This window comes from Mustelus asterias, unplaced genomic scaffold (assembly GCF_964213995.1).
Source record: "Mustelus asterias unplaced genomic scaffold, sMusAst1.hap1.1 HAP1_SCAFFOLD_1210, whole genome shotgun sequence".
NCBI classification, from domain to species: Eukaryota; Metazoa; Chordata; class Chondrichthyes; order Carcharhiniformes; family Triakidae; genus Mustelus; species Mustelus asterias.
In genome coordinates, this window is record NW_027591155.1 from 57,605 (window position 1) to 82,179 (window position 24,575).

At 56.5% G+C, this 24,575-nt stretch overlaps 1 protein-coding gene across 1 annotated transcript; it reads left to right on the forward strand.

Moving 5' to 3' along the window:
* Positions 1–231: 231 nt before the first annotated feature.
* On the forward strand, positions 232–23,980 carry LOC144488016 (uncharacterized). The gene is made up of 9 exons (XM_078206033.1): positions 232–521; positions 2,823–2,996; positions 5,585–5,742; positions 9,386–9,584; positions 13,510–13,606; positions 17,762–17,933; positions 18,448–18,567; positions 22,020–22,150; positions 23,414–23,980. The coding sequence occupies exons 1-9, from the start codon at positions 268–270 to the stop codon at positions 23,468–23,470; spliced, it is 1,362 nt and encodes a 453-aa protein (XP_078062159.1). The 5' UTR covers positions 232–267; the 3' UTR covers positions 23,471–23,980.
* The last annotated feature ends 595 nt before the right edge of the window (positions 23,981–24,575 follow it).

A 24,575-nucleotide genomic window follows, 5' to 3' on the forward strand; every position in this document is an offset into this window, starting at 1 on the left:
GGAGGGTCAGTGCTGAGGGAGCGCCGCACTGAGGGAGGGTCAGTACTGAGGGAGGGTCAGTGCTGAGGGAGGGTCAGTGCTGAGGGAACGTTCCCCCCCCACGCCATTTGCTGCTGGATTTAAAGGGCTGCTTCCTGTGATTGACAAGGTGAGCCGCCAATGAGGGGAGAGGGGCGGGGCTGTGTTGGAATGTTGATACATTCCGGGAGGGGCGGGAGGTTTGAAATTGACACAAAGGCGGAAGTGGTTGTGCCGGGAGCAGAGGCGATGGTTCTGCTGCTGCTGCTCCTGCTCCTGCTCCTGGTCCTCGGGCATTCCCCCATTCCCGCCCTCCGGGAACAGCCCCAGCTCTTGGAGGAGGGCAGGCAGCAGCACGAAAAGTTCCAGAAGCTGAGCCTGCTCCCCCAGTACGGCCAGTGCTGGAGCCAAGCCCTGGCCAAGCTGGACAGGGGCTGCAGGGAACTGGACCAGGAGCAGCAGAGCAGAATGGCCCTGGATTTCACACACTGCCACCTGGAGAGGTGAGAGAGAGAGATACAAATATCACAGAGAAAGGGAGACAGAGAGAGAGCGAATGACACAGAGAGACTGTGTGTGAGAGAGGGACCTTTCCACTGTATCTAACCCCGTTCTGTACCTGCCCTGGGAGTGTTTGATCGGGGACAGTGTAGAGGGACCTTTCCTCTGTATCTAACCCCATGCTGTACCTGTCCTGGGAGTGTTTGATGGGGACAGTGTAGAGGAAGCTTTACTCTGTATCTGACCCCGCGCTGTCCCTGTCCTGGGAGTGTTTGATGGGCATTTCCACTCCATCTGACGAAGGAGCAGCGCTCCGAAAGCTTATGGTATTTGCTACCAAATAAACCTGTTGGACTTTAACCTGGTGTTGTGACACTTCTTACTGTTTTCACCCCAGTCCAACGCCGGCATCGCCACATCGTGTTAGATGGGGACAGTGTAGAGGGAGCTTTACTCTGCATCTAACCCCATGCTGTACCTGTCCTGGGAATGATGATTGGGACAGTGTGGAGGGAGCTTTACTCTGTATCTAACCCCGTGCTGTACCTGTCCTGGGAGTGTTTGATGGGGACAGTGTAGCGGGGGGGGGGGGCTTTACTCTGTATCTAACCCCGTGCTGTACCTGTCCTGGGAGTGTTTAATGGGGACTGTGTAGAGGGAGCTTTACTCTATATCTAACCCCGTGCTGTACCTGTCCTGGGAGTGTTTGATGGGGGACAGTGTAGAGGGAGCTTTACTCTGTATCTATTCTGAGATAAATTTAAACATAAGTGGTGTATTGACAGGAAACAAAGCAGAGACGGAGAGACAAAAACAGGAAGTCAGTAGTTGTGTGGTCAATTTGTGTGAATTTTAACCTCATTATCTGTGTGATATTGTCAGAATACATTTTAATGATCCACTCCAATATATTAATGACTTTTGCACCAGAATTAATCCTGGTTCCAGTTGCTGTATTTGTGAGATTGGGGATCTTTCCAGCACCTTGGAACATCCCCACAGTCTTCCCCTTTGCCCAGGGAAGAGGCGACAGCTCATTGGTACACAGCATGATCCCACAAACTGCAAATGTGCCACAAAACACGCAAACATGTCGATCACAACCATACCGCTGGAGGAATCAACGTTCCATTTGCAGACTTGGAGAACTGCACTGTCGGGGGGGTTGGTGCCGAGGGGACGCACGCTGTCGGGGGGGGGGTCGGTGCCGAGGAGGCGGCGTGCTGTCAGTTGGAGGGGGTGGCGAGGGGGGCGTGGGTGGGGGTGGTCGGTGCTAAGGAAGAACAGATTGGACATCTCTGACTCATGGTGATCATTCGAGGATGGTAATGTTAATCATAGAAACCCTACAGTGCAGGAAGAGGCCATTCGGCCCATCGAGTCTGCACCGGCCACAATCCCACCCAAGCCCTACCCCCATATCCCTACACATTTACCCGCTAATCTACGCATCTCAGGACACTAAGGGGCATTTTTAGCATGGCCAATCAACCTAACCCGCACATCTTTGGACTGTGGGAGGAAACTGGAGCACCCGGAGGAAACCCACGCAGACACGGGGAGAATGTGCAGACTCCACACAGACAGTGACCCGAGCCGGGAATCGAACCCAGGACCCTGGAGCTGTGAAGCAGCAGTGCTAACCACTGTGCTAACGTGCCGTTAATGGGGGCCTTGTCAAGTGAGGCGATTTCCAACGCTCACTGCATTGGAGTGTACATGTGTGTTTATCCCCCATACCTCATCGCCCCTTGAGAAGGTGGTGGGTGAGCCCCAATCTTGAACCCGCTGCAGTCCTGGGTGGTGTAGGTACACCCACAGCGCTGTTAGGGAGGGAGTTCCGGGATTTTGATCTAGTCACAGTGAAGGAGCGACCGATATATTTCCAAGTCGGGATGGTGGGGGGAAGGAGGAACTTGCAGGCGGTGGGTGTTCCCCATGGCGTCTGCTGCCCTTGTCCTTCTAGGGGGTAGAGGTGGCGGGTTTGGGCGGCGCTGTTGAAGGAGCCTTGGCGAGTCGCTGCGGTGCATCTTGTAGACGGTACACACTGCTGCCACTGTGTGTCGGTGGTGGAGGGAGTGACTGTTGAGGGTGGATGTGTGGCTCAGAGGCAAGCTCGCTGTGGGGGTGGGGTTGCGAGGGGAGTGCAGCCTCCGGGAGGGGTAGAATTAACCCTTGCTCATTCCCTGGACCGGCTGCCACCATTTTCCTTACAGGAAGGAAGGAGTGATTATTTTTTTTTTGTGCTGTTGTGTATCCCTGCCCTACCCCCCCCCCCCCCCCCCCTCAACCCCTCACTCCAGGTCTGGGAAGAGCTTCCCTCCCTGTACAGAGAGCAGCAGCCTTCGCGAGTGTACCCAGGACATGGACCCTGTCGCGTTTGGGGCCTACACTGAGTTCTTCACTCACACCTACAGCATCTGCTACTATCTACAGAGTGAACAGTGGCAGCAACAGGCAGAAGACACCATAAACAGGTACTCCAGCGGGGAGGGGGCCACGAGCAGGTGCCCCGGCGGAGGGGAGGGGGCCGCGAGCAGGTGCCCCGGCGGGGGGTAGGGGGCCACGAGCAGGTGCCCCGGCGGAGGGGAGGGGGCCGCGAGCAGGTGCCCCGGCGGAGGGGAGGGGGCCACGAGCAGGTGCCCCGGCGGAGGGGAGGGGGCCGTGAGCAGGTGCCCCGGGGGGAGGGGGCCGTGAGCAGGTGCCCCGGGGGGGAGGGGGCCGCGAGCAGGTGCCCCGGCGGAGGGGAGGGGGCCGCGAGCAGGTGCCCCGGCGGAGGGGAGGGGGCCACGAGCAGGTGCCCCGGGGGGGAGGGGGCCGCGAGCAGGTGCCCCGGCGGAGGGGAGGGGGCCGCGAGCAGGTGCCCCGGCGGAGGGGAGGGGGCCGCGAGCAGGTGCCCCGGCGGAGGGGAGGGGGCCGCGAGCAGGTGCCCCGGCGGGGGGTAGGGGGCCACGAGCAGGTGCCCCGGCGGAGGGGAGGGGGCCGCGAGCAAGTGCCCCGGGGGGGAGGGGGCCGCGAGCAGGTGCCCCGGCGGAGGGGAGGGGGCCGCGAGCAGGTGCCCCGGGGGGAGGGGGCCGCGAGCAAGTGCCCCGGGGGGGAGGGGGCCGCGAGCAGGTGCCCCGGGGGGGAGGGGGCCGCGAGCAAGTGCCCCGGGGGGGAGGGGGCCGCGAGCAGGTGCCCCGGGGGGGAGGGGGCCGCGAGCAGGTGCCCCGGGGGGGAGGGGGCCGCGAGCAGGTGCCCCAGTGCGGAAAGGGGCCGTGAGCAGGTGCCCCGGCGGAGGGGAGGGGGCCGCGAGCAGGTGCCCCGGGGGGGAGGGGGCCGCGAGCAGGTGCCCCGGCGGAGGGGAGGGGGCCGCGAGCAGGTGCCCCGGCGGAGGGGAGGGGGCCGCGAGCAGGTGCCCCGGCGGAGGGGAGGGGGCCGCGAGCAGGTGCCCCGGGGGGGAGGGGGCCGCGAGCAGGTGCCCCGGAGGGGAGGGGGCCGTGAGCAGGTGCCCCGGGGGGGAGGGGGCCGTGAGCAGGTGCCCCGGGGGGGAGGGGGCCGCGAGCAGGTGCCCCGGGGGGGAGGGGGCCGCGAGCAGGTGCCCCGGGGGGGAGGGGGAGGAGAGTTTGGGGAAGGGAAAGAGAGAGGAGGAGAGAGGGAGAGTTTGTGGGTGAGGGGGATGAGGGAGGGAGAGTTTTGAGGGGGTAGGGAAGGCAAGATAGTGGGGAGGGGGGGTGGGGGCAGTGATGGAGGGCAGTGTGGGGAGGGAGGCAGGGTAGGGGAGGGGGCAGGGTAGGGATAGTGAGGTAGGGCAGTGGGGAGGGAGGCAGAGTAGGGGCAGTGAGGGAGAGCTGTGTGTCCGTGTTGGTGACTCTCGGGGTGAATGGTGACCCTCGGGGTGAATGGTGACCCTCGGGGTGAATGGTGACGCCGGGGCGAGTGGTGACCCTCGGGGCGAGTGGTGACCCTCGGGGCGAGTGGTGACCCTCGGGGTGAATGGTGACCCTCGGGGTGAATGGTGACCCTCGGGGTGAATGGTGACCCTCGGGGTGAATGGTGACCCTCGGGGTGAATGGTGACCCTCGGGGTGAATGGTGACCCTCGGGGTGAATGGTGACCCTCGGGGTGAATGGTGACCCTCGGGGTGAATGGTGACCCTCGGGGTGAATGGTGACCCTCGGGGTGAATGGTGACCCTCGGGGTGAATGGTGACCCTCGGGGTGAATGGTGACCCTCGGGGTGAATGGTGACCCTCGGGGTGAATGGTGACCCTCGGGGTGAATGGTGACCCTCGGGGTGAATGGTGACCCTCGGGGTGAATGGTGACCCTCGGGGTGAATGGTGACCCTCGGGGTGAATGGTGACCCTCGGGGTGAATGGTGACCCTCGGGGTGAATGGTGACCCTCGGGGTGAATGGTGACCCTCGGGGTGAATGGTGACCCTCGGGGTGAATGGTGACCCTCGGGGTGAATGGTGACCCTCGGGGTGAATGGTGACCCTCGGGGTGAATGGTGACTCCAGGGTGAATGGTGACTCCAGGGTGAATGGTGACCCTCGGGGCGAATGGTGACCCTCGGGGCGAATGGTGACCCTCGGGGCGAATGGTGACGCCGGGGCGAATGGTGACCCTCGGGGCGAATGGTGACCCTCGGGGCGAATGGTGACCCTCGGGGTGAATGGTGACCCTCGGGGGCGAATGGTGACCCTCGGGGCGAATGGTGACCCTCGGGGCGAATGGTGACCCTCGGGGCGAATGGTGACCCTCGGGGCGAATGGTGACCCTCGGGGCGAATGGTGACCCTCGGGGCGAATGGTGACCCTCGGGGCGAATGGTGACCCTCGGGGCGAATGGTGACCCTCGGGGCGAATGGTGACCCTCGGGGCGAATGGTGACCCTCGGGGCGAATGGTGACCCTCGGGGCGAATGGTGACCCTCGGGGCGAATGGTGACCCTCGGGGCGAATGGTGACCCTCGGGGCGAATGGTGACCCTCGGGGCGAATGGTGACCCTCGGGGCGAATGGTGACTCTCGGGGCGAATGGTGACCCTCGGGGCGAGTGGTGACCCTCGGGTGATGGTTTACAGACTGACCGTGACTTCAGACAGCGTGGCCAGTCAGCTGGAGGTGACCAATCAGATGGCCCAGGAGATGTTGGACGCCCAGAATGCCACGCTGAGGGGTCAGGAGGAAATTCTTCGCAATGGAGACACGCTGAAGTTAACCCTGCAGCAGTCCACGCAAGGTCAGTGCAGGGAGCTGGCCTCCCCCTCAACACCCCCTCCCCAACCCCCCCCCCTGCCTGCCCATCAGAAATCTGTGTAACTCGCCCTTGAATATACTCAGTGAGCCGCAGCCCCCACTGCCGTCTGGAGGGGGGGGGAGAGAGAGAATTCTACAGACTGACCACCCTCAGAGAAGAAATTCCTCCTCATCTCCGTCTTCAATGGGAGACCCCCTCATTCTCAAACTGTCCCCCGCCAGTTCTAGATTCCCCCCCACAAGTGGGGGAAACATCCTCTCAGCATCCACCCTGTCAAACCCCCCCCTCAGAATCGGAGATGTTTCAATAAGATCCCCTCTCATTCTTCTAAACTCCAATGGGTTCAGGCCCCGACCTGCTCAACCTTCTCATCAGACAAAACCCCCCCCCCTTCACCCCAGGAATCGGCCCAGTGAACCTTCTCTGAACGGCCTCCGATGAGAGTGGATCCCTCCTTCAGTGAGGGTGAGGAGACCAGAACTGTTCGCAGTGCTCCAGCTGCAGAAACACCAACTCCCTGTACAGTTGGAGCAACACTAACCAACTCTTATACTCCATTCACCCCCCCTCCCCCTCGCGATAAAGGACAACATTCCCATTTGCCTTCCCAATCACTCTGCCGGCATGATGACCTTTTGTGATTCACGTACCCGGGCGCCCAGATCCCTCTGCACTGCAGAATTCCATAGTCTCTCCATTTTGATAATGTGCTGTTTTTCTACTCTCCGTGCCAAAGTGGACATCCTCACATTTTCCCAGGTCACAATCCACCCGCCAGATGTTTTTCCGCCCACTCACTTAACGTATCGATATGGTTTGAAGACTTTGTGTCCACCTCACAGCTTCCATTCTGGCCAAACTCTGCGTTCATTGGCAGATTTGACTGGAGTAAATGTTGGTACCTTTGCCCCAGCCTTCAAGGTAGATTGTAAACAGGTAACCCGACTGATCCCTGTGGCACACCGCTGGTTACACATCGCCAGGCTGACGGTCTGTGTGCAGATTTCTCTAACCTGGGGGACGGGTGTGACCTTCAGACTGGGTAGAATGGATACCCCACTGGGGGTTAAAGGCTGACACTAATGGCAGAGATGGGGTAGATGGACATGGCTAGTAATTCAAAATGTAAACCATCCCTCCATCCATCCTTCAACACCCACCAGCTCTTCACATCCATACTTCCCCCCCACACCCCTCCCTAACTCTGTAACCTCCTCCAGCCCCTACAACCCTCCCTATCACTGTAACCTCCTCCAGCCGCTACAACCCTATCACTGTAACCTCCTCCAGCCGCTACAACCCTCCCTATCACTGTAACCTCCTCCAGCCCCTACAACCCTCCCTATCTCTGTAACCCCCTCCAGCCGCTACAACCCTCCCTATCTCTGTAACCTCCTCCAGCCCCTACAACCCTCCCTATCTCTGTAACCTCCTCCAGACGCTACAACCATCCTTGTGGAAGGGTGTGTTTCTGAGTGGAGGACTGTGACAAGTGCCGTTCCTCAGGGATCAGAGCTGGGACCTTTGCTGTTTGTAATATATATAAATGATTTGGAGGAAAATGTAACTGGATTGATGAGTAAGTTTGCGGACGATACAAAGGTTGGTGGATTTGTGGATAGCGATGAGGATCATCAGAGGATACAGCAGGATATAGAACGGTTGGAGACTTGGGCAGAGAGATGGCAGATGGAGTTTAATCCGGACAAATGTGAGGTAATGCATTTTGGAAGGTCTAATACAGATAGGAAATATACAGTAAATGGCAGAATCCTTAAGAGTATTGATAGGCAGATGGATCTGGGTGTCCAGGTACACAGGTCACTGAAAGTGGCAACGCAGGTGGAGAAGGTAGTCAAGGAGGCATACGGCATGCTTGCCTTCATCAGCCGGGGTATTGAGTTTAAAAATTGGCAAGTTATGTTGCAGCTTTATAGAACCTTAGTGAGGCCGCACTTGGAATATAGTGTTCAATTCTGGTCGCCACACTACCAGAAGGATGTGGAGGCTTTGGAGAGGGTACAGAAAATATTTACCAGGATGTTGCCTGGTATGGAGGGCATTAGCTTTGAGGAGAGGTTGGAGAAACTTGGTTTATTTCACTGGAGCGACGGGGGTTGAGGGGAGACCTGATAGAAGTCTACAAGATTATGAGAGGCATGGACAGAGTGGATAGTCAGAAGCTTTTTCCCAGGGTGGAAGAGTCAATTACTAGGGGGCACAGGTTTAAGATGCGAGGGGCAAGTTTTAAAGGAGATGTACGAGGCAGATTTTTTACAGAGAGAGAAGTGGGTGCCTGGAACTCGTTGCCGGGGGAGGTAGTGGAAGCAGATACGGCAGTGACTTTTAAGGAGCGTCTTGACAAATACATGAATGGGATGGGAATAGAGGGATATGGTCCCCGGAAGGGTAGGGGGTTTTAGTTCAGTCGGGCAGCATGGTCGGTACAGGCTTGGAGGGCCGAAGGGCCTGTTCCTGTGCTGTAATTTTCTTTGTTCTTTATTCTATCTCTGTAACCCCCTCCAGCCCCTACAACCCTCCCTGTCTCTGTAACCTCCTCCAGCCCCTACACCCCTCCCTATCTCTGTAACCTCCTCCAGCCCGTATAACCCTCCCTATCTCTGTAACCCCCTCCAGCCCCTACAACCCTCCCCATCTCTGTAACCTCCTCCAGCTCCTACAACCCCCCCTATCTCTGTAATCTCCTCCAGCCCCTACAACCCTCCCTATCACTGTAACCTCCTCCAGCCCCTACAACCTTCCCTATCTCTGTAACCTCCTCCAGCCCCTACAACCTTCCCAATCTCTGTAACCTCCTCCAGCCCCTACAACCTTCCCTATCTCTGTACCCTCCTCCAGCCCCTACAAGTCTCCCAATCTCTGTAACCTCCTCCAGACCCCACAACACTCCCTATCTCTAACCTCCTCCAGCCCCTACAACCCTCCCTATCACTGTAATCTGGGTGACACAATGGCACAGTGGTTAGCACTGCTGCTTCACAGCTCCAGGGACCTGGGTTCGATTCCCAGCTTGGGTCGCTGTCTGTGTGGAGTTTGCACATTCTCCCCGTGTCTGCGTGGGTTTCCTCCGGGTGCTCCGGTTTCCTCAGTCCACTGGTTAGGTGCATTGGCCATGCTAAATTCTCCCGCAGTGTACCCGAACAGGCGCTGGAGTGTGGCAACCAGGGGATTTAAATGGTAAATTCAATACAGTGTTAATGTAAGCCTCCTTGTGACTAATAAATAAAACTTAAAATATAATAAATAATAAACTTTAATCTCCTACAACCCTTCGAGATCTCTGCGCTCCTCCAATTCCGGGCTCTCGAGCATTCCCCGATTCCCATCTCCTCCACCATTGGCGGCCCTACCTTCAACTCCCTGGGGGATGTAAACTCTGGAATTCCTGCCCTAAAAGCTTCCGTCCCTCTCTCGCTGGCTCCCCCTCTTGCTCCCTGTCTATGACATTCTTTCTCAAAAACCACCCTCTGTGAGCGGGTTTTGGGTCGCCTGTCCCTGACAGCTCCCGATGTGTCCTGGGGTCAGATGATGTCTGGTTTACGCTGCTGTGCAGTGCAGCGGGGGATGGTCGAGGTGCTGTATAAACTCAGGCTGTTGTTTCCAGGTGTGCAGCGGGTGTTCCGTGAGATGCAGGACTCGACGCAGGAGCAGCAGCGAGTCTTCTCGGAGATATTCCACCGCCTCTCGTACCTGCATCAGTTCATCATGATCGAGTCCACCACCTTCTACTCCTTCACGTACAACCTGATGGCTTTCCTCGTGGCGTTCCTGGTGACATCTACCCAGCGCACCGCTGCTGCCAGGTACTGAGACCCACTCCGGATTCAGTGTCCCGTGTTGTACCTGTCCTGGGAGTGTTTGATGGGGGACAGTGCAGCGGGAGCTTTACTCTGTATCTAACCCCGGGCTGTACCTGTCCTGGGTGTGTTTGATGGGGACAGTGTAGAGGGAGCTTTACCCTGTATCTAACCCCGTGCTGTACCTGTCCTGGGAGTGTTTGATGGGGGACAGTGCAGCGGGAGCTTTACTCTGTATCAAACCCCGTGCTGTACCTGTCCTGGGAGTGTTTGATGGGGACAGTGTAGAGGGAGCTTCACTCTGTATCTAACCCCGTGCTGTACCTGTCCTGGGAGTGTTTGATGGGGACAGTGTAGAGGGAGCTTTACTCTGTATCTAACCCCGTGCTGTACCTGTCCTGGGAGTGTTTGATGGGGACAGTGTAGAGGGAGCTTTACTCTGTATCAAACCCCGTGCTGTACCTGTCCTGGGAGTGTTTGATGGGGGACAGTGCAGCGGGAGCTTTACTCTGTATCAAACCCCGTGCTGTACCTGTCCTGGGAGTGTTTGATGGGGACAGTGTAGAGGGAGCTTCACTCTGTATCAAACCCCGTGCTGTACCTGTCCTGGGAGTGTTTGATGGGGACAGTGTAGAGGGAGCTTCACTCTGTATCTAACCCCGTGCTGTACCTGTCCTGGGAGTGTTTGATGGGGACAGTTTAGAGGGAGCTTTACTCTGTATCTAACCCCGTGCTGTACCTGTCCTGGGAGTGTTTGATGGGGACAGTGTAGAGGGAGCTTCACTCTGTATCAAACCCCGTGCTGTACCTGTCCTGGGAGTGTTTGATGGGGACAGTGTAGAGGGGGCTTTACTCTGTATCAAACCCCGTGCTGTACCTGTCCTGGGAGTGTTTGATGGGGGACAGTGTAGAGGGGGCTTTACTCTGTATCAAACCCCGTGCTGTCCCTGTCCTGGGAGTGTTTGATGGGGACAGTGTAGAGGGAGCTTTACTCTGTATCTAACCCCGTGCTGTACCTGTCCTGGGAGTGTTTGATGGGGGACAGTGTAGAGGGAGCTTTACTCTGTATCTAACCCCGTGTTGTACCTGTCCTGGGAGTGTTTGATGGGGACAGTGTAGAGGGGGCTTTACTCTGTATCAAACCCCGTGCTGTCCCTGTCCTGGGAATGTTTGATGGGGACAGTGTAGAGTGAGCTTTACTCTGTATCTAACCCCGTGCTGTACCTGTCCTGGGAGTGTTTGATGGGGACAGTGTAGAGGGAGCTTTACTCTGTATCTAACCCCGTGTTGTACCTGTCCTGGGAGTGTTTGATGGGGACAGTGTAGAGGGGGCTTTACTCTGTATCAAACCCCGTGCTGTCCCTGTCCTGGGAATGTTTGATGGGGGACAGTGTAGAGGGAGTTTTACTCTGTATCTAACCCCGTGCTGTACCTGTCCTGGGAGTGTTTGATGGGGACAGTGTAGAGGGAGCTTTACTCTGTATCTAACCCCGTGCTGTACCTGTCCTGGGAATGTTTGATGGGGGACAGTGTAGAGGGAGTTTTACACTGTATCTAACCCCGTGCTGTACCTGTCTTGGGAGTGTTTGATGGGGACAGTGTAGAGGGAGCTTTACTCTGTATCTAACCCCGTGCTGTACCTGTCCTGGGAGTGTTTGATGGGGACAGTGTAGAGGGAACTTAACTCTGTATCTGACCCCGTGCTGTACCTGTCCTGGGAGTGTTTGATGGGGACAGTGTAGAGGGAGCTTCACTCTGTATCAAACCCCGTGCTGTACCTGTCCTGGGAGTGTTTGATGGGGACAGTGTAGAGGGGGCTTTACTCTGTATCAAACCCCGTGCTGTACCTGTCCTGGGAGTGTTTGATGGGGGACAGTGTAGAGGGGGCTTTACTCTGTATCAAACCCCGTGCTGTCCCTGTCCTGGGAGTGTTTGATGGGGGACAGTGTAGAGGGAGCTTTACTCTGTATCTAACCCCGTGCTGTACCTGTCCTGGGAGTGTTTGATGGGGACAGTGTAGAGGGAGCTTTACTCTGTATCTAACCCCGTGCTGTACCTGTCCTGGGAGTGTTTGATGGGGACAGTGTAGAGGGAACTTTACTCTGTATCTGACCCCGTGCTGTACCTGTCCTGGGAGTGTTTGATGGGGGACAGTGTAGAGGGAGCTTTACTCTGTATCTAAGCCCGTGCTGTACCTGTCCTGGGAGTGTTTGATGGGGGACAGTGTAGAGGGAGCTTTACTCTGTATCTAACCCCGTGCTGTACCTGTCCTGGGAGTGTTTGATGGGGGACAGTGTAGAGGGAGCTTTACTCTGTATCTAAGCCCGTGCTGTACCTGTCCTGGGAGTGTTTGATGGGGGACAGTGTAGAGGGAGCTTTACTCTGTATCTAACCCCGTGCTGTACCTGTCCTGGGAGTGTTTGATGGGGACAGTGTAGAGGGAGCTTTACTCTGTATCTAACCCCGTGCTGTACCTGTCCTGGGAGTGTTTGATGGGGACAGTGTAGAGGGAGCTTTACTCTGTATCTAACCCCGTGCTGTACCTGTCCTGGGAGTGTTTGATGGGGACAGTGTAGAGGGAGCTTTACTCTGTATCTAACCCCGTGCTGTACCTGTCCTGGGAGTGTTTGATGGGGGACAGTGTAGAGGGAGCTTTACTCTGCATCTAAGCCCGTGCTGTACCTGTCCTGGGAGTGTTTGATGGGGGACAGTGTAGAGGGAGCTTTACTCTGTATCTAACCCCGTGCTGTACCTGTCCTGGGAGTGTTTGATGGGGGACAGTGTAGAGGGAGCTTTACTCTGTATCTAAGCCCGTGCTGTACCTGTCCTGGGAGTGTTTGATGGGGGACAGTGTAGAGGGAGCTTTACTCTGTATCTAACCCCGTGCTGTACCTGTCCTGGGAGTGTTTGATGGGGACAGTGTAGAGGGAGCTTTACTCTGTATCTAACCCCGTGCTGTACCTGTCCTGGGAGTGTTTGATGGGGACAGTGTAGAGGGAGCTTTACTCTGTATCTAACCCCGTGCTGTACCTGTCCTGGGAGTGTTTGATGGGGACAGTGTAGAGGGAGCTTTACTCTGTATCTAACGCCGTGCTGTACCTGTCCTGGGAGTGTTTGATGGGGGACAGTGTCGAGGGAGCTTTACTCTGCATCTCAGCCCGTGCTGTACCTGTCCTGGGAGTGTTTGATGGGGGACAGTGTAGAGGGAGCTTTACTCTGTATCTAACCCCGTGCTGTACCTGTCCTGGGAGTGTTTGATGGGGACAGTGTAGAGGGAGCTTTACTCTGTATCTAACCCCGTGCTGTACCTGTCCTGGGAGTGTTTGATGGGGACAGAGTAGAGGGAACTTTACTCTGTATCTGACCCCGTGCTGTACCTGTCCTGGGAGTGTTTGATGGGGACAGTGTAGAGGGAGCTTTACTCTGTATCTAACCCCGCGCTGTACCTGTCCTGGGAGTGTTTGATGGGGACAGTGTAGAGGGAGCTTTACTCTGTATCTAACCCCGCGCTGTACCTGTCCTGGGAGTGTTTGATGGGGACAGTGTAGAGGGAGCTTTACTCTGTATCTAACCCCGTGCTGTACCTGTCCTGGGAGTGTTTGATGGGGGACAGTGTAGAGGGAGCTTTACTCTGTATCTGACCCCGTGCTGTACCTGTCCTGGGAGTGTTTGATGGGGACAGTGTAGAGGGAGCTTTACTCTGTATCTAACCCCGTGCTGTACCTGTCCTGGGTGTGTTTGATGGGGACAGTGTAGAGGGAACTTTACTCTGTATCTAACCCCGTGCTGTACCTGTCCTGGGAGTGTTTGATGGGGACAGTGTAGAGGGAACTTTACTCTGTATCTAACCCCGTGCTGTACCTGTCCTGGGAGTGTTTGATGGGGACAGTGCAGATTTGCCACTTTCTGTGTGTTTTTGGCTGTTCCACAGGCTGGTGCTGTACGTATTGATCTGTTTATCTATGTTGCTGGAGAGAACGATCTATTCCTCAGAATTGGGGCCTTCCGAGTCCAGCTTTGAATATGCGGTGAGTCCAAGTCGTTGATTGACGGTTAGAAGATCTAAGGCGGAGTGTGTGCAGCGGGGAACATGTAGGATTCACTCCCTCCTTCCACTGTCTTTCTGCCTTCACGGGGCATGGGACTCATTTAGTGTGTGAGCTCGTGTGACCCCCTTCTTTTGGGGAGGGGTCTGACATTTCCAATAAGGAAGGCTGAAGAATGATTTCCACTCTCTCTCGATCCTCCGTATCATTCGATGTATCCACACCCAGTCCTGATTCATTTACCATTGAGAACTGCCTTGTGTTTAAACTTCCCGTGGAGACATCCAGTCTCCTGGGATTTATTGATAGGGGGCATAGAGTACAGGAACAAAGAGGTGATGTTCAACTTATTCAAGGCACTAGAAACATAGAAACCCTGCAGTGCAGAAGTAGGCCATTCGGCCCATCAGCTCTGTGCCAACCACAGTCCCTATCCCCCGTAACCCCACATATTTACCCACTAATCCCTCTAACCTATGCATCCCGGGACACTAAGGGGCAATTGAGCACGGCCAATGCACCCTAACCCACACATCCTTGGAGTGTGGGAGGAAACCGGAGCACCCGGAGGAAACCCACGCAGACACGGGGGGAATGTGCAGACTCCGCACAGACGGTGACCCAAGCCGGGAATCGAAGCCGGGTCTCTGGCGCTGTGAGGCAGCAGTGCCAACCACTGTGCCACCGCTTAGTGTCAGGGAGATTAGCAGGGTAAATATATACGGGTACGGGATAGGGCCAGGCTGGGATTGTGGTCAGTGAAGACTCGATGGGCCGAATGACCTCCTGCATTGTAGGATTCTATGAATTCACTTCACTGCAGGAATTCATAGAAACCCTACAGTGCAGAAGGAGGCCATTCGGCCCATCGAGTCTGCACCGACCACAATCCCACCCAGGCCCTACCCCCATAACCCCATGCATTTACTCTAGCTAGTCCCCCTGACACTAAGGTGCATTTTAGCATGGCCAATCCAACTAACCCGCACATCTTTGGACTGTGGGAGGAAACCGGAGCACCCGGAGGAAACCCACGCAGACACGAGGAGAAGGTTGAAGGAGATTTGATCGAGGGGTTCAAAATCATGAGGGGGGGGGATTGGGGTCCGGGACAGAGTAGAGAGGGAGAAACTGTTCCCATTGGCGGGAGGATGGGGAACCAGAGGGGGACACAGATTGGAGGCGATTGGAGAAAGAAGCGACGGAGACACGGGGAGAGAGTTTTTCACACAGCGAGTGGTTAGGATCTGGAAGGCGCTGCCTGAGAGTGTGGGGGAGGCAGGTTCAATCGAGGCTTCCCAAAGGGGAACTGGATCATTATCTAGAGAGGGAGAATGGGGAGGGTCACGGGGGAAGGGTGGGGGGACTGGGCTGAGTTACTCCCGCAGGGTCACGGGGGGAGGGTGGGGGGACGGGGCTGAGTTACTCCTGCAGGGTCACGGGGGGAGGGTGGGGGGACGGGGCTGAGTTACTCCCGCAGGGTCACGGGGGGAGGGTGGGGGACGGGGCTGAGTTACTCCCGCAGGGTCACGGGGGGAGGGTGGGGGGACCGAGCTGAGTTACTCCCGCAGGGTCACGGGGGGAGGGTGGGGGACGGGGCTGAGTTACTCCCGCAGGGTCACGGGGGGAGGGTGGGGGGACTGGGCTGAGTTACTCCCGCAGGGTCACGGGGGAAGGGTGGGGGGGACTGGGCTGAGTTACTCCCGCAGGGTCACGGGGGGAGGGTGGGGGGACGGGGCTGAGTTACTCCCGCAGGGTCACGGGGGAAGGGTTGGTGTGGGGGGTGAAGTGGAACTGAACGAGATGGGGCTAGCACAGATGCCACAGGCCAAATGGCCTGCTGCTGCCCTATGACTGGGCACCTTAGCATTTGTTTACACAAGACAATCTCCTCGTGGATCCCCCCTTCCCCTCCTGTCAGCAGCTTCCATCGGAAGTAGAAGCAGGAGGAGGCCATTTAGAGTCACAGAGGTTTACAGCATGGAAACAGGCCCTTCGGCCCAACTTGTCCATGCCACCCTTTTTTTTTTAAACCCCTAAGCTGATCCCAATTGCCCGCATGTGGCCCATATCCCTCTACACCCATCGTACCCATGTAACTGTCTAAATGTTTTTTAAAAGATAAAATTGTACCCGCCTCTACTACTGCCTCAGGCAGCTTGTTCCAGACACTCACCACCCTCTGTGTGAAAAAATTGCCCCTCTGGACACTTTTGTATCTCTCCCCTTAAACCTATGCCCTCTAGTTTTAGACTCCCCGACCTTTGGGAAAAGATATTGACTATCTAGCTGATCTGTGCCCCTCATTATTTTATAGACCTCTATAAGATCACCCCTCAGCCTCCTACGCTCCAGAGAAAAAAGTCCCAGTCTATTCAGCCTCTCCTTATAACTCAATCCATTAAGTCCCGGTAGCATCCTAGTAAATCTTTTCTGCACTCTTTCTAGTTTAATTATATCCTTTCTATAATAGGGTGACGAGAATTGCACACAGTATTCCAAGTGTGGCCTTACCACTGTCTTGTACAACTTCAACAAGACGTCCCAACTCCTGTATTCAATGTTCTGACCGATGAAACCAAGCATGCCGAATGCCTTCTTCACCACTCTGTCCACCTGTGACTCCACTTTCAAGGAGCTATGAACATGTACCCCTAGATCTCTTTGTTCTGTAACTCTCCCCAACGCCCTACCATTAACTGAGTATTGGCCCGCCTCAAGCCTGCTTCCCCAGTCAATAGGTCTTGTCTGATCTGACTGGGGCCTCAACTCTGTCTGGGGAGGGGGAGAATTCCACAGAGGAGGGACACGCAGGGTGTGGGTGTTCCCCGTGGTGTCTGCTGCCCTTGTCCTAGAGGTGGTGGGTTTGGGCGGCGCTGTCGAAGGAGCCTTGGCGAGTCGCTGCGGTGCATCTTGTAGACGGTACACACTGCTGCCGCTGTGCGTCGGTGGTGGAGGGAGTGAATGTCGAGGGTGGGGGGGGTTAGCGTGTCGATCGAGCAGGGGGGGGGCTGCTTTGTCCCGGATGGTGTCGAGCTTCTCGAGTGTTGTCGGAGCCGCGCTCATCCAGGCGAGTGGGAGAGTATTCCATCACACTCCTGACTTGTGCCTTGTAGATGGTGGACAGGCTTTGGGGGGGGAGTCAGGAGGTGAGTTACTCTCCGCAGGATTCCCAGCCTCTGACCTGCTCTGGGAGCCACAGTATTTATGTGGCTGGGTCCAGTTCAGTTTCTACTCAATGGTGACCCCCAGGATGTTGATAGTGGGGGGGGATTCAGCGATGGGAATGCCATTGAATGTCAAGGGGAGATGGTTAGAACATAGAACATAGAACATTACAGCGCAGTACAGGCCCTTCGGCCCTCGATGTTGCGCCGACCAGTGGAACCAATCTAAAGCCCATCTAACCTACACTATTCCAATATAGAACATAGAACAGTACAGCACAGAACAGGCCCTTCGGCCCACGTTGTTGTGCCGAGCTTTATCTGAAACCCAGATCAAGCTATTTATATATATCAATATCATCCATATGTTTATCCAATGACCATTCAAATGCCCTTAATGTTGGCGAGTCCACTACTGCTGCAGGCAGGGCATTCCACGCCCTTACTACTCATAGAACATAGAACAGCACAGCACAGAACAGGCCCTTCGGCCCACGATGTTGTGCTGAGCTTTATCTGAAACCAAGGTCAAGCTATCCCACTCCCTGTCATCCTGGTGTGCTCCATGTGCCTATCCAATAACCGCTTAAATGTTCCGAAAGTGTCCGACTCCACTATCACTGCAGGTAGTCCATTCCACACCCCAGCCACTCTCTGAGGAAAGAAAGTTGGATCCTCTCTTGTTGGAGATGGTCATTGCCTGGTGCTTGTGTGGGGTGAATGTTACTCCCCACTTGTCAGCCCGAGCCTGGATATTGTCCGGGTCTCGGTGCAGTGAGAATTTCGCCGTGAGTACCGCACCCACGCTGGGTAACCGGACGGGATGATTCGTTCCCGGGAGGGGAACACTCTGGGTCGCTGAGGAGCTACCCACAGCGCTGTCGGCTTAGCGCTCCGTCCTCCCCGTGTCACTGACTCCTGTCTCTCTCTCTCTCTCTCTCTGTCTCTTCCCCCTCACCGCCTGGTGCAGGAGCGGGTGTATTCCCGGGTGTGGCTGCTGCGAAAGCTGGTGGTGTTGGTTGGCCTGTTGGTGCTGACGTACTCGTTCATCACCTACCAGGACGTGGGGAGACAGAGCCTGGAGCTGCTGCGTGGCGTGAGGGAGACACAGTGCCAGCTGCAGCGGGCCATCGAGGAGGCAGGTGAGAGCCAGCAGGGTGGGGGGGGGGCGGCGGCAAGGGAGGGGACGGGTTTGAGTTACGGGGGGGTGGGGGGGAGATGAGGGGATGGGGTTTGTGCTCTCGACTCTGCTGCTTCATCCTCAGACCCTCTCCCTGCGTCCCCTGAGACGAGGCACTCCCAAGGCGAATAGCAGGGAGTTACCAGAGACACAGAGGAGCAGGAGGAGGCCATTCAGCCCCCCGAGCCTGTTCTGCCATTCAATATAATCGGGGCGATCGCATCTCGATCTCGCCCCCACCATCCTCACCCTCCCCCTGCGACCCCGTTTCCCCCCCCCGTCACTCCATCCTGTAGTGAATTCTACAGATTTATCTGACGAAGCTGGCAGGTTTGTGATCCTTGTGGACTGAGTGCCCTCGGCTGGTGCACTGTGGGGTGCGTCACACCATGAGGGTTATTGCCCTGATAACACCGGGATCGGTGCGATGTTGCTTTAACAGATCAGAGGTATAGACCAGTCTCTCATTCCAACAGCTCCACTTCTGTCTCCCGCCCGCACCCAATGGCAGGAGGGGAGGAAGGATATCAGCGAATTCGATTCGGGAATTGGGGACGTGAAGCTGGCAAAGGAAGAATCTCAGCCGTCAGCGGAATGTGAGTAAAAAATCTCCCTCTACACTGTCCCCCATCAAACACTCCCAGGACAGGTACAGCACGGGGTTAGATACAGAGTAAAGCTCCCTCTACTCTGTCCCCATCAAACATTCCCAGGACAGGTACAGCACGGGGTTAAATACAGAGTAAAGCTCCCTCTACACTGTCCCCATCAAACACTCCCAGGACAGGGACAGCACGGGGTTAAATACAGAGTAAAACTCCCTCTACACTGTCCCCATCAAACACTCCCAGGACTGGTACAGCACGGGGTTAAATACAGAGTAAAGCTCCCTCTACACTGTCCCCATCAAACACTCCCAGGACTGGTACAGCACGGGGTTAAATACAGAGTAAAGCTCCCTCTACACTGTCCCCATCAAACACTCCCAGGACAGGTACAGCATGGGGTTAGATACAGAGTAAAGCTCCCTCTATACAGTCCCCATCAAACACTCCCACGACAGGTACAGCACGGGGTTAGATACAGAGTGAAGCTCCCTCTACACTGTCCCCATCAAACACTCCCAGGACAGGTACAGCACGGGGTTCGATACAGAGTGAAGCTCCCTCTACACTGACCCCATCAAACACTCCCAGGACAGGTACAGCACGGGGTTCGATACAGAGTGAAGCTCCCTCTACACTGTCCCCATCAAACACTCCCAGGACAGGTACAGCACGGGGTTCGATACAGAGTAAAGCTCCCTCTACACTGTCCCCATCAAACACTCCCAGGACAGGTACAGCACGGGGTTAGATACTGAGTAAAGCTCCCTCTACACTGTCCCCATCAAACACTCCCAGGACAGGTACAGCACGGGGTTAGATACAGAGTAAAGCTCCCTCTACACTGTCCCCATCAAACACTCCCAGGACAGGTACAGCACGGGGTTAGATACAGAGTAAAGCTCCCTCTACACTGTCCCCATCAAACACTCCCAGGACAGGTACAGCACGGGGTTAGATACAGAGTGAAGCTCCCTCTACACTGACCCCATCAAACACTCCCAGGACAGGTACAGCACGGGGTTCGATACAGAGTGAAGCTCCCTCTACACTGTCCCCATCAAACACTCCCAGGACAGGTACAGCACGGAGTTAGATACAGAGTAAAGCTCCCTCTACACTGTCCCCATCAAACACTCCCAGGACAGGTACAGCACGGGGTTAGATACAGAGTGAAGCTCCCTCTACACTGACCCCATCAAACACTCCCAGGACAGGTACAGCACGGGGTTCGATACAGAGTGAAGCTCCCTCTACACTGTCCCCATCAAACACTCCCAGGACAGGTACAGCACGGAGTTAGATACAGAGTAAAGCTCCCTCTACACTGTCCCCATCAAACACTCCCAGGACAGGTACAGCACGGGGTTAGATACAGAGTAAATAGGAGCCAGAGGAAATGGGTGAGGTATTAAATGAGTACTTTGCGTCAGTATTCACCAAAGAGAAGGACTTGGTGGATGATGAGTCTGGGGAAGGATGTGTAGATAGTTTGTGTCATGTTGAGATCAAAAAGGAGGTATTGGGGTTCTTGAGAAACATTAAGGTAAACAAGTCCCCCCGGGCCTGATGGGATATACCCCAGAATACTGAGAGAGGCAAGGGAGGAAATTGCTGGGGCCTTGAGAGAAATCTTTGTATCCTCACTGGCTACAGGGGAGATCCCAGAGGATTGGAGAATAGCCAATGTTGTTCCTTTGTTTAAGAAGGGTAGCGAGAATAATCCAGGTAATTACAGGCCGGTGAGCCTTACATCAGTGGTAGGGAAATTATTGGAGAGGATTCTTCGAGACAGGATTTATTCCCACTTGGAAATAAGTGACGTATTAGTGACAGCCAACATGGTTTTGTGAAGGAGAGGTCGTGTCTCACGAACTTGATCGAGTTTTTTGAGGAAGTGACGAAGATGATTGATGAGGGTAGGGCAGTGGATGTTGTCTACATGGACTTCAGTAAGGCCTTTGACAAGGTCCCTCATGGCAGACTGGTGCAGAAGGTGAGGTCGCATGGGATCAGAGGTGAGCTTGCAAGGTGGATACAGAACTGGCTCGGTCAAAGAAGACAGAGGGTAGCAGTGGAAGGGTGTGTTTCTGAATGGAGGGCTGTGACAAGTGGTGTTCCTCAGGGATCAGTGCTGGGACCTTTGCTGTTTGTAATATATATAAATGATTTGGAGGAAAATGTAACTGGATTGATGAGTAAATTTGTGGATGACACAAATGTTGGTGGATTTGCGGATAGTGATGAGGACCATCAGAGGATACAGCAGGATACAGATCAGTTGGAGACTTGGGCGGAGAGATGGCAGATGGAGTTTAATCCGGACAAATGTGAGGTAATGCATTTTGGAAGGTCTAATACAGATAGGAAATATACAGTAAATGACAGAACCCTTAAGATCCCTTGATCGGCAAAGGGTTAGATACAGAGTAAAGCTCCCTCTACACTGTCCCCATCAAACACTCCCAGGACAGGTACAGCACGGGGTTAGATACAGAGTAAAGCTCCCTCTACACTGTCCCCATCAAACACTCCCAGGACAGGTACAGCACGGGGTGAGATAAACAGTGAATCATCCCCTCGGAATGACAAGTTAACTTTCCTCCCTGGAATTTAATGCATGAGAGCTGATAGTGGGGGGATGTCGCCCTCTGCTGGTGGCACAAAGCACCCTCAGCACTGACCCTCCCACAGTGCGGCACTCCCTCAGCACTGACCCTCCGACAGTGCGGCACTCCCTCAGCACTGACCCTCCGACAGTGCGGCGCTCCCTCAGCACTGACCCTCCAACAGTGCGGCGCTCCCTCAGCACTGACCCACAGTGCGGCGCTCCCTCAGCACTGACCCTCCCACAGTGCGGCGCTCCCTCAGCACTGACCCTCCCACAGTGCGGCGCTCCCTCAGCACTGACCCTCCCACAGTGCGGCGCTCCCTCAGCACTGACCCTCCCACAGTGCGGCGCTCCCTCAGCACTGACCCTCCCACAGTGCGGCGCTCCCTCAGCACTGACCCTCCCACAGTGCGGCGCTCCCTCAGCACTGACCCTCCCACAGTGCGGCGCTCCCTCAGCACTGACCCTCCCACAGTGCGGCGCTCCCTCAGCACTGACCCTCCCACAGTGCGGCGCTCCCCCAGCACTGACCCACCCACAGTGCGGCGCTCCCTCAGCACTGACCCTCCCACAGTGCGGCGCTCCCCCAGCACTGACCCTCCCACAGTGCGGCGCTCCCCCAGCACTGACCCACCCACAGTGCGGCGCTCCCCCAGCACTGACCCTCCCACAGTGCGGCGCTCCCTCGGCGCGGGGTGATGGGGTTGGAGTCTGTGTAATGGGTGTTTGTACTCCTGATGTTTGGGGATTGCTGTCCCCGTCGCTGGGGGCGGGGGGTGATCGCTGCATTCGGTTACCGTGCTGATCTGGAATCTCTTCCCGTCTCTGACAGTGGCAGTGTTGCCGATCCGTACTCCCCGGAAGACCGGGCCTCCACCCCGATCACCCTCTCGCTCGGCAGTGCGGAGACACAACGCCAGGCGCTCCGAGGTGTCCGTCTACAACATCCTGGTGTCGGAGTCGGTGAGTGCCTTCCCTGGGCGGCACGGTGGCACAGTGGTTAGCACTGCTGCTTCACAGCTCCCGGGTTCGATTCCCGGCTTGGGTCACTGTCTGTGTGGAGTTTGCGCGTTCTCCTCGTGTCTGCGTGGGTTTCCTCCGGGTGCTCCGGTTTCCTCCCACAGTCCAAAGATGTGCGGGTTAGGTTGATTGGCCGTGCTAAAAATTGCCCCTTAGTGTCCTGAGATGTGTAGGTTAGAGGGATTAGTGGGTAAATATGTAGGGATATGGGGGTAGGGCCTGGATGGGATTGTGGTCGGTGCAGACTCGATGGGCCGAATGGCCTCTTTCTGCACTGTAGGGATTCTATGGATTGGGCCTGGCTATCCCACTGGAGAGATCGAGTGACCGAGTGATCCCTCTGCTCTGTGCGAAAGGCAGACAGCATACTGCATTTGCATAGCGCCCCGCCCCGCAAGGTGCTTCACAGGAGCTTCAATCTGACCCCGAGACACTTTGGGAGATATTAGGGACAGGCCACCAAAAGCTCGGTCACAAAGGGAGGTTTATGAGGAGAGAGACAGAGAGTGACAGGGAGAGAGACAGAGAGTGACAGGGAGAGAGATGGAGAGGGACAGGGGGAGACGGAGATGGAGAGAGGGACGGGAGGGGACGGAGATGGAGGCAGAGGGGGACAGGGGGAGATGGAAATGGAAACAGACGGGGCGGGAGAGGGGGACGCAGGCACGGACCCGGGCAGAAACATGGGGTGAGACGTTGGGGTTAGAGGAGGTTTGATTATTCACTCGGGGGGATGTGGGCGTCGCTGGCCGGGCCCAGCATTTACCCCTCATCCCTAATTACCCCCTTGAGAAGGTGGTGGGTGAGCCGCCATCTTGAACCCGCTGCAGTCCCGTGTGGTGTAGGTACACCCACAGCGCTGTTAGGGAGGGAGTTCCAGGATTTTTGACCCAGACACAGTGAAGGAGCGACCGGTACATTTCCAAGTCGGGATGGTGTGTGTTTGGGAGGGGGGGGGGGTGAAACTTGCAGGCGTGGGTGTTCCCCATGGCGTCTGCGGCCCTTGTCCTTCTAGGGGGTAGAGGTGGCGGGTTTGGGGGACGCTGTCGATGGTTATAGGGAGGGGGAGGTAATGAAGTGTGTGTCTGCTGGGTGAACAGGAGGTGGGTCAGTGCATTGTAAGTGATGGGTGGATTAAAACCCAGGCCGGTTTTGGGGTGGACTTGGTCGGATCCGTTTACAATTCTCTCTGTCTCTCCCTCACAGCCCTCCAAGTACAATCTCCGTCAGAGGAAATCCTCCGGGATCGTGGCGGCCACCTAGACGGAACAAACATGGAGCTTTTCAATTGGCGTTCGGGGAACGTTCTCTGGGTCGTTCTAACGTCTTGTCCACACTGTGAGATCTCTGAGCCTCGCGAGGGAGAGAGAGAGAGAGGGAGAGAGTGTGTGTTGGGAGGCAGGCTCCGCTCTGAGGGGGTGGGTTGTTGCTGGGGGTGAGGGTGGGGGCTGTGATTGAGGCCTTCCCGCCTCTCGCTCGCTTTCTCGGCCAGTTCCTGGCGCGTCCTCTGCCACACACCCGGTGCCGGATTCTCCGATCCCCCCCGAGGAACTCCGGAGAGTCTGGAAGCTCAGAGGAGCGTCTCACGGCTCTCTCCCTCCCTCCCTCCCTCCCCCCAGCCAGCGGCCTAAAGCCGTGGCTCCATCGGCTGTCCAGGCCCAGCTCTGGAAAACCCCCCTCAATATTCGGGGTGATTTTTTTTAAGGAATGGGAGTCACAAACTTCTCGTCTTTTAAACTATTTTGTGACGGTCAATAAACTGGAGTTTTTTTTAATGGTGTTTGTCGCGATCGGTTAGATTTTGGAGTCAGGCTGCACTTTTCCTCAGGGGGTGCAGTGGGATTTGGGATGCGGGGGGGGGGGGTGGGGGTGTGTGTGAGGAAGGGGCGAGGATTGGGGGGGGGGGGTTTGGGTTGGGAGTCACGTAGGAATGAGGAAGGGAGGCCATTCGGCCCCTCCGCCACCCATCTGTATCTCGGCTTCACCCAGGGAAGACGCAGACCCCTCGCCACCCCTGGCGGATCATTGGTTCTTTCAGGCTGGGGGTGGGGGGGGAAGAGGGGGGTGGGGGGGGGAAGAGGGGGGTGGGGGGGGGAAGAGGGGGGTGGGGGGGGGAAGAGGGGGGTGGGGGGGGGAAGAGGGGGGTGGGGGGGGGAAGAGGGGGGTGGGGGGGGGAAGAGGGGGGTGGGGGGGGAAGAGGGGGGTGGGGGGGGAAGAGGGCCACGTTCCAGTGAGGCTGCGAGAGGGCGAGGTAGGTCCCAGCAGCCAGGAGAGAGCTGCAGAGCAGGAATGTCAACCTGGCTCCCTTCCCGTGTTGTGTTGGGGGCTGGCGGGAGAGCCGGGGCGGGGAATGGGCTGAGCTGGTTTG

Bases quoted from the DNA above. Each gene is read 5' to 3' on its own strand.
- LOC144488016 (XM_078206033.1), top strand. From the start codon at position 268: ATGGTTCTGCTGCTGCTGCTCCTGCTCCTGCTCCTGGTCCTCGGGCAT. The intron at 13,607-17,761 runs GTGAGTCCAAGT...CGCCTGGTGCAG, and splicing joins AGTCCAGCTTTGAATATGCG to GAGCGGGTGTATTCCCGGGT. The intron at 18,568-22,019 runs GTGAGTAAAAAA...CGTCTCTGACAG, and splicing joins ATCTCAGCCGTCAGCGGAAT to TGGCAGTGTTGCCGATCCGT.